The following is a 22521-nucleotide window of genomic DNA, read 5'->3' as shown; positions in this document are numbered from 1 at the left end:
AACAAAGGAAACTTAATGTGGAAACAAGAAACAACAGTCCACATGCATTGAAATGGGTAAAGCATAACACATTTGTAGAATTTTGAAACACATTTTTGATGAAATGGTGTTTGACATTAGAAGTCTCATAAGGCATGCATGAGTCAGACTTGATGTGGACCTTTTTGACTTGTTGAACTTTACTATTGAACTTTTAACTACCAGTGCTCCCAGTATGTCACTTTCAAAGCTATGCCTTTGCTTAACCTGTCTGGGATGTTTCTACTGGTCTCCGTATTTCACCATGTTCTTTTGCTCTCCCATGGAATATACATGGAATTGGTTGTTTGTTCTCTCTTTTCCATTTGCCCCTTTTAATTGCTGTGTTAAGAGAGATTAATTTTCAGATCTAAAAATAGTCTCTCAGCTGCTAGAGTTAGGCCCGGACCAATGCCTGAAGTATCTTAACAACTGACAAACATTATGACTGTGCCACTGAGCCTAAGGGTGTGAAGTTGAAAAATAAAGTTGCTTTGGTAGATCATACTTTTGGGGGTTTTTATGGAAGCTACTATATGGTTTGCCTTAGGCAGTCCAAGTGGGTTTTAGCTTTGTCTTATCAAATTGCCCTTTTATTCTCCGTTTGTTTTCTGTCCCAGAAAGAAAACACTCTCAAAATAAGAGTCAAATGAACAAAACAATGGTAGTGTTCTAGAACAAAAATACTTTCCATCTTTGGCGTTCACTTTGGAAAAGAATACATAATATTAATTTAATGGCATTTTTTTTATACAGAAGTTTGAGTAATTTGCAGCACAGTTATGTGTATTTACTCAGAAGTACGTCCCACTTGTGCTGCTTAAATCTAAATTTGACTGTGAGGATATAGATAAATAGAACAAAAACAGTATTTTTAATCATCAATACTAGAAATCAATAAAAGGTTAACATGAATCCCAGCGATAAATAAATAATGAAAGTCCCCCCCACTGTTTTAAATTTTGTTTATGAACTCATTAGTTTTGCAGTCTCAGGGGGGATCTTGTCACCTGATCTCTCCATAAGTTGGTGATTTAGTAATTCAGCCCAAATCTTTTGATAGTCTTCTTATACTTCCTTAATGGCTAATGTTTCTAGTTTTGTTTAGGTTTATAAACTTTTCTTGTGTAAAAATAGCATGTGCCTTTTATTTCAACTGATCCTTTAGGGAATTTATTTCCTTTTTTATTATCATAGACATGTCCTTAGCAATGGAAACAGTTCCACAGATAACATCTAATACTGATCATTACACAATGTCAAGATTCTCCACACCCAAACTGTTGATTATAAATAGTAATTTAGCCTTATAGTCTTCAACTTCTCAGATCCAAGACCCACATTTAATTCCACTTCACTTTTTTACCATATGCCTGGTTTTCACCTCTCTTTAGGGTGACAATATGTAAAAGATGGGGCTTCTATGGTTTTAATAGTAGCACAACAGGAGGGTTTTTTGCTGAATGAGCCTGCTATGCAGTTGTAAAAAGCCACACCTACCAAAATACCTTTTGCAAAGGTATTAAAGGTATACAACCATATGTCAGGAGTGCTCTGATGGTGTTTCCTGCTTGGCAGGGGGTTGGACTCGATGTCCCTTGTGGTCTCTTCCAACTCTATGATTCTATAAAGGTCAAAGAACTTTGTCCTTTGCATCTCTCTCTCTCTCTCTGTCTGTCTGTCTGAAGAAGTATCTGAAGAAGTGTGCATGTACCCGAAAACTCATACCAATAACAAACTTAGTTGGTCTCTAAGGTGCTACTGGAACGAATTTTTAAATTTCATTTTAAAGAGAAGAATTTGACAAATGGTCTATAGTCCACTCCCAAACAATTGTTCTGTCTAATTAAATCTCAAGTCTAGATAAGCATAAGAAGTCACACACACACCCCAGCAGAAATAAGATCCTTAGGGACATTTCTCTGCATCCAGAACAGTTAGGCTGCAATTTTATAATATGATATAAACTCCATTGAACCCAATGGTGCACATTTCTAAGTAGACATGTGTAGGATTGTGCTATTAGAAGCAATATTGCTGCCAGCAAAGGAAAGGTATTTTGATACCAAACACATTAAAAGGTGTTGTGAGCTGAGAATATGCAAAATTGGAAAATTCCAGACAGAGATACTGCTTTCAGGGGAACCCATGGGAGGAAAGATGAGAAGTTCATAACCATTATGGTGGTATGTACCTTTCTTTCATAAAATGAAATAGGCATAAAAGTATTTTAGGTCTAATTAAAATACTGATTTAAAAATTGGGGTGATGTACCGGTCACAGGGGTTAGGTGTGATGCCAGCTTGGAAAGTAAACTGCACTTCCACTTGCAACTTACAGTGGAAGAGCAATAATTTGGTAGTGAGTAGAGCTAGGAGCCACCAGTCAAGAAGCAGCCTTGATTCTGTGATGCTGATCAACATGTTAGTTAGTCCATGTGAAGTTAGTGGATATAAATTGACTTAAATCCTAGTTCTTGACTTTCAGGTTTGTGCACCTAGTTATCACAAAAAATAAACAAGCCTCAAATAAGCTGCAGCTAGATAGGAAATGTTATTCTACCAGAATCAACATTATTTTAAAAATCCAATATATTTCAATAAAATCTTCCTTGGGAGTAGAGGTATCTTATATCTTTCCTTCAAAGAAGGTTATTTGGGAGGCATTGCTTTTAGAAAGGATTTTATCCTTATTTTGGAATGTCAGATCTTGTTGCTCCCAGGTAACATTATATTGAAAAGTGTTGGGCTTTTTTATTATCTTGATTTTGATAGTCATTTTGTTCTTCCTTGAGAGTTGCCTTCCATGGTGGTTTCCTTTTCTTAGTGCTTGTGCTTTATTTTTTCCTCTCCTTACCCTTTCCCAAATTATATTCTGTAATTATGTCTTTTCCAAGTTGGTGCTGCAGTGATTTGTAGCTATCAAAAATAAAGTAGCATTATTACAGACTATTGTTCTGTTTTCTTTGTGTTTCAAAATAAAAAAAACTTAGTTACAACTTATTACTATTTTTATGAAGTTATTATACAAGGGAGGACAATGTGATACTATTGGTAGAAATTGATTAAAATATTTCAATATGGTCCTAATTTTCTTATCAATGACCCTTTCCAAAAGCTTTATAATATTTTCCTTTCATCGCAGAAAACTATGCTTACAAATAACTTTGGAGCATTCATGGCTTTTCAAAATGTTAATTCTAAACCTGTCTGTTACTGGAATTCAGAGATGAGAAAAATTTCCTTAATCACTCTTTGATTTGTATCTTTAACTGTAACATCTTAAGAGTTAATACTTACGGTAATAGGATCGCCTGTTTTCCTTCAGACCTCCACCTGAAGTTGATAACTTACAAAGTATAGCTGGGGTGCCAATTATAATACTTTGTCATCAGTCAAGGCAGCAGTAAGAAACACAGATAACTATTCGGAAGGATACCAAAATTTCTCATGTAATTTTTATTGGTTTTAGTTTACATGAAGTGAGACTAGTAGAAAAAGCCTCTACTATATATACTCTACTATACTCTACTATAACTCTACTCTACTATATTATACTCTACTCTACTCTATTATACTCTACTATAAATATTTTCTCAGCAATGCTTCCCATGAACCACCTCCTTTATGGGTTCCTCTTTTTCCCTTTCTCAACCCAGTCACTTCTCTACCACAGGTCTTGCACTGGAGGAAGTATTGGCGAAATGTCTATACTATATTTATTGTACATGGTGAATTACTGAAACTAAATTCAGAAGCAATATAGGCCTGTTTTTAATTTTATTTCCGCCTTATCGTTTCTCTCACACTTTATCTTGACGCTAACAAAATACTTAAATTAAAACTTTGGAAGTTACTAAGTGTTTTGAAAAATCAGGGTAGTTTCCATTGCAGGTTTATCCAACTTGGGAATAGATGATGAGTTGTTGGGAGAGACCAGCAGATTTGGAGTGATGCTTTGCTACTCTAAAGAAATTCTGTAACTATGACTTTGGCTTCAAAGCCAGGGAGATCACCAAGGTAGTGACTCTTATTTCTTTTTTATGAAAGAGGTGCATCTCCCTTGGGAGTGCCCGGTTGTTGTCATGTAGGTGCTCAGAGATGCTTAGTTACACCATAGTGACAAAGCTAGTCTTCCTCTGCCTTGGAATGGGGATCTTCCCTACAGTTGTGCTGGGCTCTCAGGTTGCCTTGCATAGCTTCTTCCACGGAATACATTGAACAAGCAATTTGTGGCTCACCTAATTTGGACCTAAGTTGTTTTCTAAATGTGGAAGTCTTACCCTAATGCTTCTTATCATATACACTTGTAAAAAGCTAACATGTCTAAAAAGTGAGGTATGCTTTGAAAAAAAATCCTGGCATTTGGGTTCTCTTCATTCCCTCCCTCCTTTTCTCCACGGAAAGGCCTTCTCGGTAGTGGAGCCTGCCTGCCCTCCCATCAGATGTCAAGGAAATAAACAACTATCTGACTTTAAGAAGACATCTAAAGGCAGCCCTGTTTAGGGAAGTTTTTAATGTTTGATTTTTTTTCTGTTTTTAGTCCTGTTGGGAGCCACCTAGAGTGGCTGGGGAAACCCAACCAGATGGGTGGGATATGAATACAATATTATTATTATTATTATTATTATTATTATTATTAGCTGTGATTCTCCACATATGAGCCCCTTTTCACATTTAGCCTGGAAATATTGGGGCTATAACTTCTGTCTTCAGCTTTTTACCTTAGGAGATCCAAGTATGACAGCATAAGCTTAAATTGAAAACAGTGCTATTATTGGTTCTTAGAAAAAGTGTTGTGAGGACTTTAAAAATATCTGTAAGTCCTAGATCCTATTAAAACTTTTGTCATAGTTGCTCCCCACCCCCCAACACACACCCCTTGGTCCAGGCTGTTCAGGGTATTGTCTTTTGTAAGGTAAAGACTACGGAAACTGGTTAAACAGGTTTTCTGAATTCACTGTGTGGCATTGGAAAGATGGGGCCCGAAGACTGCAAGATTTTGTAACCCTGAAACCTCTTGAGTTACTTGCTCTCATTTTTCTCTCTCAGTTATGACTTTCATATAGCTGCTTATCTTTAATATCATTTAAAAAATGAACTTGCTTTCAAAATGCATGGATATGCCAAGGTAGGGGGAGTAAGGCACAAATACAGTTATTACGAAACCAATAGCAGGATATTGGTTTAGCCTGGAAAAGAGGAGACTGATAGGAGATATGATAGCCATCTTCAAATATCTCAAGGGCTGTCATATGGGAGAGGGAACAAGCTTGTTTTCTCTTGGTCTGGAGGGTAGGATTCGGAACAGTGACTTCAAGTTACAAGAAAAGGAGATTCTGACTAAATATCAGGAAGAGTTTTCTGACAGTAAGAGCTGTTTGATAGTGGAATGGAGGGTTTTAAGTAGAGGTTGGATGGCCATCTGTCATGGATGCTTTAGCCAAAATTCCTGCATTGCAGGGGGTGACTAGATGACCCCTGAGGTCCCTTCCAACTCTGCAGTTCTATGATTTTGTGATATCTTTTGTGTAAACTATTCAGATGTCTTCTAGTTGAAACTGAGATCAGAGTTGGACTGCCTTTCATGTTACTTATTTTAATTATTTTTTGCATTTATATCCTCCCCTTTTCTCCATGGAGCTCAAGGTGTTTTCACGGTTCCCTCACTCCTCATTTAATCTTCACAACAGTCCTGTGAGGTAGGTTACCCGGAGAGGCAATGACTGGCCCAAGTTCACCCAGTGAGCTTCATGGCCAAGTGGGGAATTGAACGCTGGTCTCCCAAGTCCTAATCTGACACTGCTAACTACTGTACCACCACTGGTTTTCACCACTGCTTGGGGTGAGACTGCTTGCTATTGGATTGAACATGCAATTTGCTTATGGTGAGCAATAATATAATCAGGGGAAAGGACCAATTCAGATGCTGAAGGAAATTAGACAGAGGCTAACAACACCAATGTGGGAATAGAAAGGAAGGATAGAAGGAAGAAAGCTGTTATGGTGGAGTAAAGGGACCCCTGATAATTAAGTCCAGTCATGAATGACTCTGGGGTTGCGGCACTCATCTCGCTTTACAGGCCGAGGGAGCCGGCGTTTGTCCGCTTCCGCAGACAGTTTTTCCAGGTCATGTGGTCAGCATGACTAAGCCGCTTCTGGCGAAACCAGAGCAGTTCATGGAAAAGCCATTTACCTTCCCACCAGAGTGGTACCTATTTATCTACTTGCACTGCGTGCTTTTGAACTGCTGGGTTGGCAGGAGCTGGGACCGAACAATGGGAGCTCACCCCGTTGCGGGGATTCGAACCGCCAACCTTTCGATTGGCAAGCCCAAGCGACACAGTGGTTTAACCCACAGCGCCACCCGCGTCCCCTGCCACAAAAGTTACTATCCTCCAAAAGAAATTTGATAGCATGCTAAGAGGCTCTCAGCCCATTTCCATACTGGCTGCAGAGGAGGAAAAGCCCTCTTAGCCGCAGCTGGTTGGTGGGCTGATTTTTTTCCCCCATTGCCTTTTCCCAAGAGGACTGGGATGAGAGATCCATTCTCCTCCACCAGCTCACTGCATTTCTGTGTTGGTTACAAAGGGAAGGGGCTTTTCTTCCTCTGCCATTGCCAAAGAAGCCAACTGAACTGGCAGATGAAACGAAGTGATCTGTTTCTCTTTCACCAGCTCACTCATTTACCTGCATTGGATTTTTGATCCCCTTTGGCTAACAGGTGGGTGTTTAATTTGTTGTCTTTAGCTGCTATTTTCAAAAGGCTATTGGGTGGATGTTTTAGGGCGAGCCAGAGGGAGGTTTGTGAGATTTATTAACGATTCCCCTAACTTGCCCCCTATAATCCAAGCACTAAATTGTTCTTTTTCAAAACAACAAGTACCTTGCTAAAGTGAGTTGAATGGCAATGTTGAAATACCTCTCTGCTACTCAAGGTAAAATGTCCCCATGACTGCTTTATCATGAATATGTTGAAACCCTGGCTAAAGTGAGCACCACGTCAAAATTTAAGAATATGTGAGTGGTGCAGCTACCTTGACCATGGTTCAAAGGTAGGTAGTTGTTGTCCGCAGTGGAAGAAAGAAAGTTTGTTAATGATCTCCTGTATATAGAGAAATCACACAATTTGAGCTGCTTTTCCTTTAAAATAATTCTGGCATTAAAATAGTAAAGCATACTTGATACTGCCTATGGAGAATTTGACAAAGTAAGGTTTTGTGGATTAAATGTGGTTAGCTAATATGAGGTGGGGTAGCTGTTTGAAGAGGACAATTTAATTACTGGAGGACTGGAAGTTTCGTTTGGGTTTGGGAACTTTAAAATCTCAAGTATATTTTATACTGATGCTCATGTATGCAATTATACAAAAATGTGTGATTGTCATATTTATGAATATAATGGTCTTATGATACTTTCTAACTACATAGGATAAGAAATATGAGTTAAGATACTTTTCAAACTGCAGAATCTAGTATTTTGAAAGCTGAATAAAAAAATAACGACATCTTTTCCAACTAATATGATTATCACAATCTGTATCTCTTCACTGGAGTGCGTGTTTATGTAACTGAGATTAAATTGAATGTAAAGTAGTTAATGTTGCAGGCTGGGAAGTTTTTTGTTATTTGAAATAGACAAATAACAAAATAATAAAATAATTCTGGCATTAAAATAGTAAAGCATACTTGATACTGCCTATGGAGAATTTGACAAAGTAAGGTTTTGTGGATTAAATGTGGTTAGCTAATATGAGGTGGGGTAGTTGTTTGAAGAGGCCAATTTAATTACTGGAGGACTGGAAGCTTCCAGAATTTTTTCAAATAAAATGTCAAGTGTTCTCATCGCTTTTTTTTCCTCGGAAGAGATACGTTAAAGCCATATTTTCCACCAGAACTTTAATGGCTGAATTCTTAGAAGATCGTGTTTATGGGAATAAGTGCACATGGTATTTCAATGTCTTTGAAGTCCCTGCTGCTTCACATAGCTGAAGAATCATGTTACTAAAACAGACACACATAAGACCTTTGCCTGTTCAGCAGAGTGTGTGGCTGAAGTAGAAATAATAATAATAAAGCTTGGCAATTTGGTTATTTGAAAACTACATTATCTATCTGCAACCCTTGCCTTGCAATAACCCTGGAAGTCTAATAAGTATTATTACCCCCCCATAAGGCAAATGGGGGGCAGAGGGTGTGAGAGAGTAACCTGCCCAATGCCACCTAAGGAAACAGAAGCACAAATTGAACTTGGGACTTCCTTATTGGTAGCTCAGTCTCTTTATTGCATCAGCTCAAACTTCAAAGATTTCTTCAGCTGTTCTTTAGTCTCTTAAAACAAAAAAGCAAAAAATTAAAGATTTTCTTGGTTTACAAAAGTACACGCATTGTTCCCCTTTTTCCAGGTTGTAAAGTCTTTTCTGTAGTCCCTTTGGCTTCATGTCTGCTCCCCACCCTCTGCTTTCAGCCACAGCTTCCTAGGACAGAAGCTATAAAAAAAATGTAAGCAGACCTAATCAGGCAGTTATGTAGCATATCAGATTACATGCAGCTCCTTGTAAAGCAGGGACTGTCTGTGCGGTTGAAGGTCTGTAAATAGCCTTCTCTTGCCTGCAGGTTTATGTATAGATACTTAATGGGCACACACAGTATGGTTTGCAGGATTTTGATAATGCAAAATGTGTACCAATGTTGCTGCTTCAAATATTAGTTTTTTTAATGTTTGGAAATACAGGATATCTAAGGAGAAAAACTTGTGTCAGTCTTGCTTTAGAGGTTTTCTTGTATTTTCAATTGCCATTAATATTCCAGATGTAAATGAGGACAATGAAGTAGATCAAGTATTTTCAACAGGTGCATGTGAAGTCCCGGAACTGGAGCTGCTGAGTAACTGGAAAGACATTACTGGAATTGTGCGGATGGAGTAACCAAATAGATATTTCCCAACATTGTTACTAAGGTGTCCAAATCCTTGGTGGTTTGGCAATACTTTAAACATCACAATACATCGACCAGGTGTCTTGTGTAAAATGGTGTGAGACTGAGATTTCTAGATTTTCTGTTGCCTTTTAGACTCCAAGCCAGTATGAACTTTAAAGTTCAGTTTAATGAAACAAGACAAATCCTATGTGCAGTTAGTTGTGAATATGTCTCATTGTACTTGAGGTCTCCTGAGTAAGCTTTAGCAGGCGTGGGAAAAGGGGAGAGGTCCTCTTGTGGATTAGTAACTGGTTAAGAAAAAAGAAAACGTGGGTGGCTCTGTGGGTTAAACCAGAGAGCTTAGGGCTTGCCGATCAGAAGGGGTGAGCTCCCGTTGCTCGGTCCCAGCTCCTGCCAATGTAGCAGTTTGAAAGCACATCAAAGTGCAAGTAGATAAATAGGTACCACTCCAGCGGGAAGGTAAACGGTGTTTCCGTGCACTGCTCTGGTTTGCCAGAAGCAGTTTAGTCATGCTGGTCACATGCCCCAGAAACGCCGGCTCCCTCAGCCAATAAGGCGAGATGAGTGCCGCAACCCCAGAGTCGTCCGCGACTGGACCTAATGTTCAGGGGTCCCTTTACTTTTAAGAAAAAAGGAGAGCCAGAATAAATGGCCAGTTCTCCAAATGGAGGAATGTTGAAGGCGGAGTCCCCAAGGATAGGTATTGGGACCATTGCTTTTTAACTTGTTCCTAAATGGTTTAGACTGTAAAGGGGTGAGCAGTGAGGTAGCCAAGTTTGCTGATGTGATCAAAATGTTATGGGTGATTTTTAAAAAGGGACTGTGAATGGGCATTAAAATGGCAAATGCAACTCAGTGTAAACAAGTATAAAATATTGCAGTTGGGGGGCAAAAATATATATCTAAATTTCGCATATATGCTCATGCTCATATATGAACTGGTGGTGACTGACCAGGAACAAGACTTTAACACAGCACACAGTTTAAGTATGTAATTCTCTTACACAAGAAGTAGTGATGGCCACCAACTTAGATGGCTTTAAAAAAAGGATTAGACAAATTCATGAAGTAGAAAGCTGGGGTGGTGCCAATAACAAAATGGTGGTGGGTGGAAGCTGAGTTTTTCCTGATCAGCTGGTAATTGCTGGCATCACTGATATCTAATCTCTCCTTAACAATTGTGATTTCCTTGTGGCAAGGGGATAGAATTTCATAGTTCAGTTTTCTTCAGGCAAGGCACAGACATTGGTTGTGTAGGTATCATGATTCAACCTCTCCATTTTAGGCAAAATTTGAAAATCCAGAGACTTTAAGTGAAAAAGGCGTTTAATTTTATATTTTCCCTCTGCCCACATGCCTCTTAAAGTATTTTTACTCATCTCCTGTCACTTCTTCTCCCCTTAACCTTTCATACTTAATTTGTTTCAGATACGTACCTCAAAACAAAACCATTCTTTTTACAGTCTCTTACTCCACCATAGGGACATGGGTGGCGCTGCGGGTTAAACCACAGAGTCTAGGACTTGCCGATCAGAAGGTTGGCGGTTCGAATCCCCACAACGGGATGAGCTCCCGTTGCTCGGTCCCTGCTCCTGCCAACCTAGCAGTTTGAAAGCACGTCAAAGTGCAAGTAGATAAATAGGTACCGCTCTGGTGGGAAGGTAAATGGCGTTTCAGTGTGCTGCTCTGGTTCACCAGAAGCAGCTTAGTCATGCTGGCCACATGACCCGGAAGCTGTACACCAGCTCCCTTGGGCAACCCCACAACTGGACCTAATGGTCAGGGGTCCCTTTACCTTTACTCCACCATAACAGCTTTCTTTCTTCTGTCCTTCCTTTCTATTCCTACATTGTTGTTGTTAGCCTCTATCTAATTTCCTTCAGCATCTGATTTGGCTCTTTTCCCTCCAACCGAGCTCCTCTTGTCTTTCGGCCACTTTTATTCAGCATGTGGGCAGTCAATCCAACCAGAAGACTATGGCATGGCCAGCAAATGGGGTGAGGAAATGAGCAGGCAGGCAGTGGGTGGTTTGTGGCACTGGTGCCCACCTGAAAGTGGCCCACTGCTGGTCCCAAGCCCAGTGTTTGAGAAACACTTCTGTAGGGCTTCTAAGTAAATGTGTATTGTGTAGGATTGGTCTGTAAATGTATGAAGTGCATTATCCATTGTAGTGCCTCTGCAGTGATGATCGTGCAAGGGAAATTATCCAGCCCTTCTTTCTGTCTCACTTTACAGGCCCCTTCTGAGGGCTACAGTAGGGAGGAAGTTGAATGCTTCATTAGTTGCAACCATAAGACTGCAATCGTATGCATACATATTTGGGAGTATGCCTCCCTGGACTCTGACTTACCTCTGAGTATACATGTATATGATTGTGCTGCATGTCCAACAAAAACAAGCACAATTTTTTGGGTAAAGGGCCAATTCAGAAATTATTTTTTTCTGACATCATTATTATTATTATTATTATTATACCCTGCCCATCTCTGGGCAGCTTCCAGCAAAATATATTATTACTGTCCTGTCCACATGATTCTTTACACCTTAGATTTAATGTGGTGGAAGGTTTTGGGGGAGTGCCGCCATGTCAAAATCATTCTCAATTTGTAAAATTTGTACAATGGGAAATGGAAAAAATAAAACAAGTATGCAGAAACACAGATTCTGTTGACTGTAGAATTCATTTTACACAGAAGGTTTCATGTGTTTTAACCAGAGATGGAAAGGTTAGTTTGAAGTAAAATAAAACGAGGAACTGGCTGCTGAGTCCAGTCATTCAGTAGGAGGAAGAGGAATTAAATGCAATAAAAAAAGAGAAGTGTAGGTAGATGTGTGACTTTCCATGATGAATTCAGTTTTGATACTTGCCAAGCCTGCATCCTTGTGTCTGAGTTTTAAGATCATATAGGATGAGGTACTGATACAACTTGTGCCTCTGCTGCATGTCGATTGACAGTGGCTGCCTGCCTGGCCTTTGATTTCCAACAACAGGATGCTATAATGCTTTGAGGGGTGCAAAGAATACTACTTTTGACAATTAAGTGGTTTCTAATTATTGTAATAAAAAAATAAAACCACAGTTCATCCTTTTAGCTGAGTTTAAGTATACAGTGGTACCTTGGGTTACATACGCTTCAGGTTACAGACTCCGCTAACCCAGAAATATTACCTCAGGTAATATTTACTTTGCTTCAGGATGAGAACAGAAATCGTGCTCCGGTGGCGCCGCGGCGGCAGCAGGAGGCCCCATTAGCTAAAGTGGTGCTTCAGGTTAAGAACAGTTTCAGGTTAAGAACAGACCTCCAGAATGAATTAGGTTCTTAACCTGAGGTACCACTGTGTGCGCATTCTGCAGTGAGGTAGGTTTTAGTTCCCCATCCCATGCTAGTACAGGTGTTTTGATATGATTTGTCATTTTTGTCACATCTCTGGTTGTAGTCTTCCAGACATTTGCTTGAAAGTAATTCCCACTGAAATTAAAGACCTGTCTGCTGGTTTACTATCAAACCAGAAACATAAGGCATAGTCTCAGTGAGTGGACTAGGGGGCAGAGGCAACATGTCACATGAGAGTTTGAAACATTCCTCTGTTCTGCTCATGATGAGATACTTTGGTTTGCTGTGTGAGCCAGTGGGGATCAGTACAATGGCTTGTAAGCATCAAATGTATTGACTAGCACGTCTGAATCCCAACAAAAATACCTAGTGTGCGCATATGGCAATGAGACTCAGTCCTGGACATATAGAGAGAATTGGAGTTTTGGACTTGACAGTAGTAGTGATGTCTTGGAACTAATGCATCTCAAGAGCCAATTGTTATCATCAATGAGAACTTTTTAAAAAATAATAATCAAGGTTTAAGTGTTCTGACTAAGAGTACTGTGAATTTCAGAATTTATCAAACTTTGATCAAATTTTTAAATCAGATGTTACCTTGTAAACTTAGTACACCTGGGTTTTTTTGTTTTTTTGTTTTGCTTTCTTTTATTACTCTTTCTGCCCATATTTCTCTTAGGTCAGTCAATTTTGAAGGAGCAGTATGCAATTTTCATTTTAAAAGGTTAGATTGATAATGAATATTCTGTTTTTAAAACATGTTTTCCTCTCCTCTGTGTATTTGTTTAGGTCGTCTGGTAGGTGCTTTGGATGCTGTGCTCGATTCTAATGCCCGTGTCGCTCCATTTCGAATTTTGCTTCAAGTTCCAGGATCACCTATTTACTCTGCCATAGCTTGTGGTGAGTTATTGAATGGATCAGAAGTTTACTGGGCCATAGCCATTGGTGAGTTGCATACCAGACAAAAACTAAAGTCTGAGCATGCTGTGGTTTGCATGTCAAAGAAGCTGAAGGTAACTCAAATTAATAACACAGCAGTGTGCATAAGTGCTTATTTAACAACCAACATATAATTTGTAACTTCCATGTACGGGTAATATAAATGCTTGTTGACACAACATTAGAAGTACCTAAAGCTTTCAGTTGTGGGAAGCGGTGTGGCTTTTCATACTGGAGCACACACATTTCTGTATCCTGGGAACTGCTGAAACAGTTAAAGGGGTGGGGGGAAGCTTTATAATCTTCTCCCTGATATGGTAAGTTTCTGTACATGGGCAGGGAATAGCTTATGTTGATAGTATTTAAACATTCAGACCCTCCCTACAATCTGAAATGGTACAGCCTAGCAACAGATGCATTACATGGGGCTTCTATAGTAAATTGGCTGCTTTAGTGTATCGTGCTTTATATATTTTCTGAATGAGTGTTATTATTGTAAAATAGATTATCTCTGGGCTTGAAAGTATTCTGGAAATCCCTTTATGTCCATAAGTCATTGGTACTTCTTGAAGGCTAATCAGATCCAAGCAGAAAGGGCTACATCAGGCATAGGCAAACTCAGCCCTCCAGGTGTTTTGGGACTACAACTCCCATGATCCCTAGCTAACAGGACCAGTGGTCAGGGATGATGGGAATTGTAGTCCCAAAAAGATCTGGAGGGCAAAGTTTGCCTAAGCCTGGGCTACATATTGGATTTTGGTAGAACCCACATCACCTTTCACACAGAGCCTATTCTTAGGATTCTTTTGGAAGTGGTGCAAATGTTCTTGGTTTTCAGAGTAGCAGTTTTAAGTTTGACATAAGTAACATACGCTCAGAAGGCATTGGGTTGCATCTTACACTGCACACATGGAGTTAGTTCCATTTGCACCACAGGACTTCCTCTCCCTATTCTTTCCCTATGCACCCACAGAAGCCACTCTGTAGGGTCCCCCAACGCTCTGGAGCAGATTTTGAGGGTGTGTAGGGGGCTGCAGGGGAAAGTTCATTGTACAAATGAAAATCTGTCGTGCAAGTGAATCAACAGCATGGAATACAACCCATTCTTGTTATTTGTTATTACAGTGGTACCTCTGGATGCGAACGGGATCCGTTCTGGAGCCCGTTCACATCCTGAAGCGAACGCACCCCACATCTGCAGGTGCGTGGGTCGCAATTCGCAGCTTCCACGCATGCTCGTGACGTCATTTTGAGCGCATGCGCGAGCGGCGAAACCCGGAAGTAACTCGTTCCGTTACTTCCGGGTCGCCATGGAGCATAACCTGAAAACACTCAACCCGAAGCTACTTCAACCCGAGGTATGACTGTATGTTAAAACGGAGAAAGTGAGTTTAGTATACTCTGATTTTCCTTCTCTTAAAGCTACTCAAGCCCTTTGATTAGCAAAATGCATTTTAAGGCTGTAGGGAATTTTACTGCTTTCTTTGGGTTTAAAAGGATTCCTTGCCTTGCCATATTTGCTACTAGCATGATTCAGTTTCTTATTTGAAAGCAACGTTAATAATGTTTGGTTCCCCTGTCTGTTGTTCAAGGATGTTGTTCACATCACTGTAGACAAGGACTTCTGGCCTATCATGGTTTAGAACTAGAATCCCAGGCACAGACGCAATTGAAAGCCAGGCTCAGTTACCACTTTGCAGTTCCCACAGCTTGCAACAGAGTAGGAGTAAAGTGGGAGTAATTAGGCAGCATGCACCAGAACACTGCTCCTGCACATTAAACCAGCAACCCTGGCTGGTTTACAGTGCCGTGTAAACAGCCACAGTTTGTATACTTGTGTCCCCTCTCCCTAAGGTGTGTAGCTTCCTATGCTGCCTTACAGCACCCTCTTTGAATCAGTCTCCTGTCCTTTCTTTCTCCTCACTAGAGCTTGAAAATCAAGGCCTTTTCACTGCAGAAGATTATGATAAGTTAATTTATATAGCTAGTGGGATACTAATTTATAGTTATAGGATCAATGTTGTATCGATCATAAGTGTGCAGCTGAAGCAATTTTATGGCCACATAGAGGTTCGTGAGATAGTGTGGAGTTGGATCATAAATTATTTAAATTTGCTTGCCATTGCATGCTGCCACCAGCAGCATTGAAACGGCGTTTCTAGGCTTGACAATAGCAGTCAGGAAAACAACAGGTGGACTCTTTCTCTCTCAGCCAGGAGGATCGATTTTTGCATACTGCTTCTTTGACCTTCTTGCAGAAAGTGAAGGGCAAAAGCACCGAGATTGTCTCTTGCGTTCACTGCAAGTGACTAGATTTTTTGTGCTTGGTTTAGATATGTCACTGTGTTGGTAATGAAGGGTACACATGTGCAGAAAGGCGCTTTTCCTTTAAAATATAAGTGGTAAGCCAGAAATAATCCATGCCTCTTATTTCAAGTATTTTTAAGGGTTACATGATGAGTTAGTTACACGTGATGTTTTTATGCCTGACATAATACATGTGTATCTTGCATTCTGGTATCTTTGCTTTACTTCAGAATGTACTGTAAGAGGCAAGATGAGGTCAGCCCTGTAAATAATTATGTAGATGTCAGTTGCCCCCCACCCCCTGCTTACTTGTACTGCTCCTTCATCCTTTCCTCCTCCTTGGACCAATGTAATGATGCTAGATACAGTTATGTATCTTCCTTTTTTGCCCTCTCATAGTTCTTGTTTCTAACAACGCTGCTATTGTTAGTGTAATGAGATTTGCCACACAACTTTAGATACAGCCGAAATAGAAAAGTCTGAATTTTGTACATCCTGGAACTGTTTAATGATTCTCAACCCCTGTTTCTGCAAACCTACTCTGTGGAATGCCACAATGATTGTAATGCCAAAATAATTGCAATTTCCAGCTTGTGATCTTGAATGCTATGTTGCAGGTAGAAATGAATCTTTTTTTCCCCTCTCCTTATCTTGTATAGTGAGATAGGAGGGTGGTGGTGGGGGAATCCAAAATGATTAATTCAGCTGTTTGATTTAATAACTACATATGGAATTGAAAGAGGAACAGAGTGAAAATCTGGACAAAGAGAAGTGGTTGAAATTTAGCTCATAATGAAAGCGAAAAGAGACTTGACTCTGGCAGTGGTAGCATGCAGATGTTGTTTATTTATAAAATTAATGTCCCTCCTTTCATCATAAATCAGTCTTGGGGCAAGCTACAACATACAGAAACATGAAACCAACAAACGAAACAATTTCAAAACAATTGGTTGTAAAATTAAGCATATAACTATAATCTATCAGTCAATCTACACAACTTAGCCCATATGTCACTATTGTTTGCTCGAAAGTCACTTAAAGCAGATTGCAGTCATAAAGCAAAAGATCAACAGAATTTAAAGCTGCTAGTAATACAAAACATATTAGTTGCTAAAATATCAACCATCCATTAGCATTAAACATTTGCCCTGCTGTGTGTTGAGTTTAAGGATGATCAAGAAACAAACCCTTCTTGCCTGTTCCCCATTTTGTATAAGGGCCTTACTACCTTCCCCTTATTCTTCCCCATACTAAGGAATAAAAGCATAATCAATACATGTATAAATACTTCCGTGGGAAAGCTTTCTGCTTCCATCTCTTCTCTTTCATATAAAGGTGTTCTAAGAGGCAGCAGTTCTGTTTGTTTTGTTACTGAGTTCAACATTGGTCAGATATAGCTCCACAGCTTCTAACAATGCTATGCAAGCTTTTGTAAAAAACAAACAAAAAAAATCAAGCTATCAAATGCCATTTTTAATACTAATGTTTTTGTGTGTGTGTATGTGTTTGAGCAGGAGTTATCTTGATTAATAGTGTTTATCAAGAGCCATCACGAGGTCTTCCTGTTGAGGAAGTTAACTCTTGGAAAGTTTCCCTTGCAATTGGCATTCTCTGTGGGAAACCTACCAGAGGAAAGTGGAAAAATATTTAACTATATTTATCATCTCTGCTATGTGTGGCAACGTGCAGTATCTTTAATGGTTGCAGTACTTGGGTCTGATTATGTTTACCTGTCCCCCTACCATCCTCAGATGTTCTCTTTTTCCTCTGTCACTTGGGCTAATGGTCTGGAAAGGGTGACTGTTACTTCCTCCTCTTCCTGTAATCCAGCTAATTCACAACACAGTACTTTAGGTGTTTGTATTTAGTGGGATCTATTGCCATGTCTACAGGATTGTAGCCTTACTTATTCTCTGCAAGTAGGTGGATGGTTGTTTGCTTTGTAGCAATCTTGCTCTTGCATTCATTTTCTATTGCTCCCTGTCTGTCTGGGTCACTTCATGTTGTGCTCATTTTTTACTTGCCGTATTGAGTAGGAAGGCTTTCCTACCCATATAGCAGAATGTGGTGGTAGAGTGGACTGTACCATTGCAGAATGCTCCCCTACGTGAAAATACCCTTGCAAGTAGAAAATGAGCACAGCACAAAGTGGCCCAGGCTATAACATTGTTTCCTAACGTGTTAGTTTTGTTCTGCATTTACTTGTGGGGAGGCTTCATGTGGCGTTCCAGTTGTCATGTGGCAAGCACTCAAAATGGTATTCAGTGCCCGTTCCTTTTTGCAGCATAATATTATATGTCTGTTCTTCCCTTTAGTCTGCCATAGCCAGAGACCAGACTTCAGTAAATAAGAGTCTGGAGTCAACTCAGCAGATAGTGCCCCAGCAATACCTCAAGTGTTTTGTTCTGACGGTTGCTGGGGAGCAGCACCAGGAAAGGGCTGTTGCCTTCATGTCTTGCTTGTGAGATTCCCAGAGGCATCTGGCTGGACACAGCGGGGAACAGGATGCTGGAGTAGGATAGGCCTTTGGTCTGATTTGGCAGGTGTCAGATAACCCAAGTTGCTTCATCTTCAAAATGTCCTTATGATGAAGCCATCCCTTAATTATGTCTACCTGATGGATTGGGTAGTCAGATAATTATTTCAGTGCTTTAATATTGCTGCTTAAAAAATACCGCAGTAATCAAAGGTCACAATAACCGAAGAAATACCACAGTAATTCACCATAACAGAGACTACCTTCAAAAGTGAAATAACAGGTTCTGCTGCCCCAATTGCATTAAATAGTGGTATGCATCTACAAAGGGCTATTGAAGCAGGCATTAAACTAGAGATACTAAAACAGAGAAAGTCATGGCCAGTTTGTTACTGAAGTTTGTATGTTACTGCAGATTCTTGGATTGGTCTGAATTTGTTCAACACTCACTTTTAATATACTTTTGTGTTATTTTTTCTTTTCAATTTGAAAACTTTCCTCGCCACATTTGGTGTCTTGCTCAGTTCTCCCCTCTCTTCCTTTCTTATGTCAGGTGCCACAACTGAGGAAATAAATCATCACTGGGAGTGGCTGGAACAAAACCTACTCCACACCTTGTCTGTATTTGATAATAAAGAAGATATTGTTAGCTTTGTCAGAGGTAAAATAAAGGTAGGCCTTCATTCTTTCCACTTGTTTTATAAGGGGCAAAACAGTATTGAGGAGCAGAGACATCTATTCCCATAGGGCAGGGGTTGGCAAGGTTTACTTTGCCTGGGCTGGTTCACTCCAGCAGAGATCCCTCCTTGGGACGGATCATGAGCGCACGTGGCCACGATTTCCAGCATCTGCATCTGCAATTTTCAGCATCTGAGCATGCACAGATGTGATTTCCGACACTGCGGAAGCAAGTCCCTGTGCCACACTGCACTGGTTTAGTGCAGTGGGTGGGGACTTGCCGAGCAGGCAGTGCAGTTTGGGGGCGGCTCGTGGGCTGGTTAAATTACCCCCGTGGGCTGCTTGTGGCCCATGGGCCTTAGGCTGTCTACCCCTGCCCTAGGGTATTTCTTGGAGCAGAAACATATTAGCCATTTGGTATATGATCAGACTCTATGCTTAAGGAATTGTGGCTTTGCAGTCTTGATTATTATGATAATAATACCAACTTAATTTCAGGATGGTTGAAATTGCACCTTGAAAGTTTCCCAAACAGGGTTTCCCAAACTTGGGTCTCCAGCTGTTTTGGGACTACAATTCCCATCATCCCTGACCATTGGTCCTAGTAGATGGGGGTGATGAGAGTTGTAGTCCCAAAACAGCTGAAGACCCAAGTTTGGGAAACCCTCTTCTAAAGGATGGGGAACTTGTCCTTGCATGTTGTTGTACTCCTTCTCCCATCATGCCCAGCCAGTACTCAGGGATGATGGGAGTTGAAGTCCACCAACAGTGGGGTGGCCAAAAACTAACCACCCCTGCTTTAAAGCACTATACAAATACCAAGTTTTAATTTATTAGTTGCTATTAAATATGTAATGTAAGCTATTAAGTTGAACAGCAAATCTTGTAAATCATTTGGTTGCTTGTAAGTATTAAGTTGCATGTGGTCACTTCAGTTTCTCCTCTAATGCATTAATTTGCCATTGACTTAGGCATTAATAGCAGAAGAAACCAGCAGTAAGCTAGCTGAGCAGGAAGAGGAGCCTGAGAAGTTCAGAGAAGCACTAGTGAAATTTGAGACCAGATTTAACTTCCCCGAGGCAGAGAAACTGATAACCTTTTACTCATGCTGCTGCTGGAAGGGCAAAGTTCCTCGGCAGGGGTGGCTCTATCTCAGCATCAATCACCTCTGTTTCTATTCCTTCTTTCTCGGCAAGGAACGTAAGTATGAGCCTGCAATAACGCATCTCACTGATTTGTACGCTTGCTTTTCAAACTGCTGAATTGGTTTCCCTAAGGAAGAAGTTAAAAGTGTAGTTATTTCATCCTTTGGCTAAATCAGAGATGGCCGGCTTTATTTTAAGTAGGCACATTTTCATAAGAGACCATTTCATAAGAGACCATCCTGTGCAGGATCAGACCAAAGGCCCATCCAGTCCAGCATTGTGTTCTCACGCTGGTTAACCAGATGCTTATGGGAACCCGCATAACCCACTTGCAATTCCTAGCAACTGGTATTCAAAAGCATACTGCCTCTGGCAGTGAAGATAGAAAATATCTGTCACGGCTAGTAGCCTCCATGCATTTTTCTGATCCTGTTTTTAGAAATGTCAAGCAAACATATTTGTAAAGTCATTATAACATGATTAAAGCAAAAAAGAATGCTTGTGAATCAAAGAGGAGCATTTCTTTGTACTGGGATGTACACACACTTGGGCACGTGTTTCTGTCTACATGCACACATGTACACACACACAGCAAACCACCAGGGAACTTTCTGCTCATCCTTGTAAATTAAGGCTTAGGTTGCATGTGTCACTAGACCAAACTATGGCTTCTCATGAAGACACAAGCTGTGGGTTCCTGGGAAGGAAATTGTGACTGTTTTGCTCTTCTGCTGCTGCACTGCTGTGAGCTACGGCTTAGTGTGTTGTCTGAATATGGGTTTGTGGTTTGTTTGAATCCAGGCAAACCACAAGCTGTGTAAACCAAGAAGAAACCTTGGTTACAGTTCATGGTTAGAAACATTATATTCTTAATTTCCAGTTGTTGTTTTGTAGTTTAAAATGTCCTACATTTAAAGACTTGGGGGGGACGGGACTAAAAATATGTGAATACATTTTGTATCTGTTACTAGTGCTTTTTTCTTTAAAAAAATGTTTAGGGGTACTCTCATTTTCCTACTCATATTGAAATACTGTCCCTCAATGAGGCCAAACTTAAATGTTTAGGGGTATGTGTCCCCCATGTCCCCCCAGAAAAAAGTAGTGTCTGTTACTATCAAAATAAATTAAAAGAATGACCCCAGAAGTCAATATTATATATGATCAGCTGTAATTTCTCCTTCTCAAGGAAATATAGATAAGGGGGGAAACTCATTTTAAATTTGGTGTCTAAAATCAGTATGTTGATTTTAGGACAAGGAGTAGGACTGGTGGTAAGGGGATGGGATCATCTTCCAAGCCTGAGACATAGAATTTCTGGGTTTATATGAGGTAACCTGGGGCTTGCTCATTCTTTTCTAGTTCTAAACTGTTTGTAAAACTCATTTAACTGTATCTCCTAAATTTTTAAGCTAAGAAACATTACTGCATACATTAAAAAAGCTGATGGTGATTGTAGCCAAATTTGTATGATAGACGTCCCTTGTTTTATCTTACGGCAGCTTTGCACAGACTTGCCACAAAGGATTCATTATCCTTATTAGGCTGAGGAATATAACTTTGTATCATACGGAAGCCTTGTGTCTATAAGGAATCATGCAATTTGCATTACTGCTCATTAAATCTCCTGAAAGATAAATCAGTGCATGCATGGTTTTTGACAGAAGTACAGTTATTCCTTGCAGATGTTTATGTTATTTTACCATTTCTCCTCATTTACCAAAGCAGCCTTTCATATTCTAAGCCTACTCTTAACATGGATTCACCAGAAACAGAATGGATTTTTGTGCATTGCAACATCCTTCTGTCCGCACCCATGGCCCATTTAGCTTTTTAACTACATTGTATAAAGTTGCCTAAAATTCTGCCTACAGGGGCTGCAGATTTAATTGCCATGGAGCAGGGCTAGCTCAGGACATCTTGCTGCTTGAAGCAAAAGGCCCTGGTGCGTTGTCAGTAGTTTCATCAGCTCCCCACCACCTGCTGCCTCCTCCTTTTCCACTGTTGCTGCTTGGAGGCAGCCCAGGGAAGCCCTGGCATGGTGGAGTGGCACACAGTGGTTGGGGGAGATTGTGGCACGGCTACAGAGCGGCATACTAGTCAGGCCTTGATCTGGTGCCTGAGGTGACTGCCACATCGTAAGTGTGTCAGTCCTCGCATGGGGTTATCAGCATATGGCCTGCTTGGGTTAATACTGTTTTACTGACTGTTTAGAATAAAAGAAAGTGAGGAGAAAGTACCCAACATGAATTTTTACTTCCTTTAGGTTTAGGGATGTTTTTAAGGATTGATGTTTTTATTATGTTTTTAGATACAGTGGTGCCTTGCAAGACGAAAAGAATCCGTTCTGTGATTCTCTTCGTCTAGCGGTTTTTTCGTCTTGCGAAGCAAGCCCATTGACGGATTAGCGGATTAGCGCTATTAGCGGCTTTTAGCGGCTTTTAGCGGCTTATCTGCTGATCGGATCAGCTGATAAGCAGCTTAGCGGCTTAGAAAAAGGGGGGAGGAGGGGGAAAAAAAACCAGCAGGAACTTGCGAAGCAAGCCCATAGGAAATTCGTTTTGCGAAGCACCTCCAAAACGGAAAACTCTTTCGTCTAGCGAGTTTTCCGTCTTGCGAGGCATTCGTCTTGCGGGGCACCACTGTATGTTGCAAGCCACCCAGAGTGGCTGGGGAAACCCAGCCAGA

At 40.4% G+C, this 22521-nt stretch overlaps 1 protein-coding gene and 1 long non-coding RNA gene across 3 annotated transcripts in view; both read left to right on the top strand.

The window, feature by feature from the left end:
- Window positions 1-22521, top strand: part of TBC1D8 (TBC1 domain family member 8) — a 48879-nt gene that overhangs the window by 4365 nt on the left and 21993 nt on the right. The window contains exons 2-4 of one of the 2 annotated variants that reach the window (XM_082218571.1): window positions 13081-13191; window positions 18567-18685; window positions 19663-19891. In XM_082218571.1, the coding sequence (XP_082074697.1) occupies window positions 13081-13191; window positions 18567-18685; window positions 19663-19891 (459 nt within the window). Of the gene's footprint in view, window positions 1-13080; window positions 13237-18566; window positions 18686-19662; window positions 19892-22521 lie in introns of both variants that reach the window. The other variant, XM_082218570.1, reaches the window with a different exon arrangement.
- On the top strand, window positions 9597-12790 carry LOC309530255. Its single transcript, XR_014218731.1, has 2 exons — window positions 9597-12053; window positions 12287-12790. It is a non-coding gene; the product is annotated as an uncharacterized lncRNA (long non-coding RNA).

This window comes from Podarcis vaucheri, assembly GCF_965113315.1.
Source record: "Podarcis vaucheri genome assembly, chromosome: 4".
Taxonomy (NCBI): Eukaryota; Metazoa; Chordata; class Lepidosauria; order Squamata; family Lacertidae; genus Podarcis; species Podarcis vaucheri.
The sequence above is the reverse complement of the archived record's forward strand: the minus strand, read 5'-3'. Positions and strand labels throughout refer to the sequence as shown.